This window comes from Capsella rubella, unplaced genomic scaffold, assembly GCF_000375325.1.
Source record: "Capsella rubella cultivar Monte Gargano unplaced genomic scaffold, Caprub1_0 scaffold_1, whole genome shotgun sequence".
Classification (NCBI taxonomy): domain Eukaryota; kingdom Viridiplantae; phylum Streptophyta; class Magnoliopsida; order Brassicales; family Brassicaceae; genus Capsella; species Capsella rubella.
Window position 1 is genome coordinate 15,104,719 of NW_006238923.1, and position 3,353 is coordinate 15,108,071.

General features: G+C 26.5%; 1 protein-coding gene across 1 annotated transcript in view; it reads left to right on the forward strand.

The window, feature by feature from the left end:
• Positions 1 to 2,968: 2,968 nt before the first annotated feature.
• LOC111832414 overlaps positions 2,969 to 3,353 on the forward strand; it is a 3,411-nt gene continuing 3,026 nt past the window's right edge. Inside the window, exon 1 of the mRNA XM_023788728.1 lies at positions 2,969 to 3,031. Coding sequence (XP_023644496.1) covers positions 2,969 to 3,031 — 63 coding nt within the window. The remainder of the gene's footprint in view (positions 3,032 to 3,353) is intronic.

The following is a 3,353-nucleotide window of genomic DNA, read 5'->3' on the forward strand; positions in this document are numbered from 1 at the left end:
ACTAGTTGATAGGCACAAATTTTTGGTGAGTTTTTGGTGGGCATTTCTTTAGACATTTTTGGCTGCAAATTTTTTGACCTTGTAAGGTAAGCCCACACACGAACATGCACTTGTTCCAACATGAAAGTGCTTCTTCTTTTTCTCCCATGGTTGTCATTACTAGTGCTACCACCAATATCAATATAACGCATTTTTTCATATTCATGTTCCTTAGGTCTCTTTTTTTTTTTTGTATATGTTTTATAAGAAATTTGTATATATCTAGCTAATTAGTTGTGAAAACTATTTAATTTATTTGTCAAATTTGACAACTTGTAAATTGTTTTCACTTCAGCTTTCACTAAATTGAGTTTTACATATATATAATGTGGATAATGCATTCATAAATAGCTTTGAGTTAAAGTTTGAGATCCTATATCATTTATTTTATTTAATTATATCCCATTCATTAATGTAAGAGATATTAAGTTTATTTTGTTTTGTATTTAGAAGAGAATATGTATATGATCTATAAGAAATTTGTATATATTTATAACTAAATTAATGACCAAATCTCCATTCGGTATATGTTTAATTATGAATTTTTTTTTGTCAAAATAGACGACCACTTTTAAAAGTTCTAACTTCAACTTTCACTGAATAAAGATTTAAATATGTAATTTGGAAAATTCATTCAAAAATAAATCTTGAAAATAGCTTCATATTTAAGTGTGAGATCCTTTATCATTTAAAAGATTTATTGTATCCATTTATTAATATAAGATATATATATATATATATAATATTTATTCTTCTTAAGTTTTTTTTTTAAGATTGTTTGTTCGGTATATAGAAGTAAATATATATATCGTGTATATATAAAGAGGCATATATAGGACCGGCTTAAAAGTAACCAAAAAAAATAAAGTCTCTGTTCAATTTTTGTAAAATGGACCTTAATTACATGTAAAAGAAAAAGAAAAAAAATGGACCTTAATTACATGTAAACAAATGGACCTTAATTACATGTAAAAAATGGACCTTAATTACATGTAAAAATGGGTATACCAAAAGGGGTATTTTTCAAAAATTCTCAAGAATTTTTTTTTTAAAATTTTAGATATTAAAATACACTACTTTTAATGTTAACTAAACATGGTATCTTTGTAAATGCACAACTTGCACATACCTATCACCGGCACTACACCAAAAGATCGATGCCCAAACACATTACTCTCCAGCCATGTGATGTCGAAGAGGGAATACTACCCCAAGAGGACCTTTTCCAGAAGGCAATTACCTAAAATGTTGTTTCAAAAAAAAAAAAATTTACCTCAAATGTCTAATAAAAAATTATGAGGTCATGTACATCAATCCTAAAATGTCCTAAAATAAACTCAACCAATTCCCTGAAATTGATGAAACAAAGGGAACCATCAAATACAAATTTCCAAATAACGTATTTTGCTGCTTTACGAATTTTAGTTTATATAAATTTACATTCGTTGTGAAATTCTAAATGAATTAGAAAAATCAAACAAGTGGATTTCACTAGTCTTTCTTAATTTTATTTCTTCGGTGTGATTTTTTTCTTATTGTTGACTATTGGTTTCATGTATGTAGTATTTATTTTTAGAGGTAAATTCTAAAAATTATGGGTTCGATTTCATTATTTGAGACTAAAAAATATAGGTTTGAATGACATGATTCAGTTTAATTTATTATTATTTGCATATGAAAAATCAGTTTGCATGTTTTGAGTCCTTTTAATTTCGATCTGTGTATTATGGTTAAGAAAAAAGATGTGTTTAACTTGCATGCTTGAGCTCGATTTCAATTTGCGTTTTGGGTTTTATTTTGGCTCGTTGTTTATGATAACTTATGGAAACCCCTAATTATGTGGAGTTGCAGTATTTGGTATTTTGTGGACTTTATTAAAGCATTTATGCTAAATTTATTATTTTATTGACATATAATATATTTATGGAAAGCCAATGCAAAAATTACAAAATTCTAAATTATTTTCTAATTTTATTTCTCAAACGAAACAATTCATCAAGTCTTTTCTCAGTTTGTACTTGGACGCTTAAATTATCTGTAACGTCCCTATATTAACCATATCAACCATGTTAACTTCTTTTTGTATGATACAACACAAACAAAATAATTTTATTATATGTTAAGTTGTTTCATCCAAAAATATTCAAGTTCAGTCGCAAAAACTAAAGAATTTTGTTATCAGGGTTAATTAGTTGATATAAAGAAATCGAGTAAGAATCATATATGTCATTCTATAAACATATACTAGATTTAGAAAAACTTCAACTTTAACTGAATTAAGATTTACATATATAATTTGGATAATGCATTCAATAATCCCTTATATATTAAAGGGAGAGTTGCTATAATAGCCTATAATTTATTGAAAACAACCACACTAACCTATCAAGATTTTAAAAGATTTGTATAGCACACTTTTACCATATTATCCTTCCACATATATATTTTCCATTTTAATTATTGTAAAAATCACACCTAAAATATTAATAAATGTTCAGAATATTGTTTAAACAAAATTTAAAAATTTAAATTATAAAATCGAAAATTAAAAACAAGAAAAGGAAACAATTAATAAGGGAATCAAATAAAAAAGGAAATATTTTTCAAAAATACCAATCGTTTGGAATTATAAAAGTCATGCAATTAAGTCACTCATCTTCTTCAACGGCATAGTTGCTGTATCCACTGTTCATCTTCTGAAATATTAAGAGATACTTGTATTATCGGGTCAAAGCATTGGTTTATCTTATATTTGTGGTTCTCTAAATCTGATAATCATTGGAGTGGAAACGGTAAGTTATATTTAGTTTGTATTAAAAAATTAGTTTGATTGTGATTCATACCAAATCATCTATTATATTGTATTGCATATTGTACAGATTTTTTTTACTAATATGGTTTTGATTCGTAGGATGTTTGCATACAACTAATGGTGAATAACAAACAAAATTGCGCTCTCAATCTACAGTATTCAATGTTCATAGAGATACAGGTAACTCTTCTCAAAGCATCTTGATGTGGAATATGAAAAGTATAGTTAGTTTGCCATGTTTTGAAGTCTCCATTTATTTTGGTAGATTTGTATTTATCATCAAATTTACTAAAATCTGTACATAAGAGGCAGATTTATGTAAAAGTCTGCCAATTATTAGTAGACCTAAAAAAATATATTTCTTAGACTTCTAGATTAGTTGGTAAAGTTTACAAAGTTTTGGTAGACTTCGGTAAAGTCTACGAATTTTGGTAAAGCCTACGAAATTACGGTAGACTTTGGTAAAGTCTACGAATTTTCGGTTGACTTTAAAAATATATTT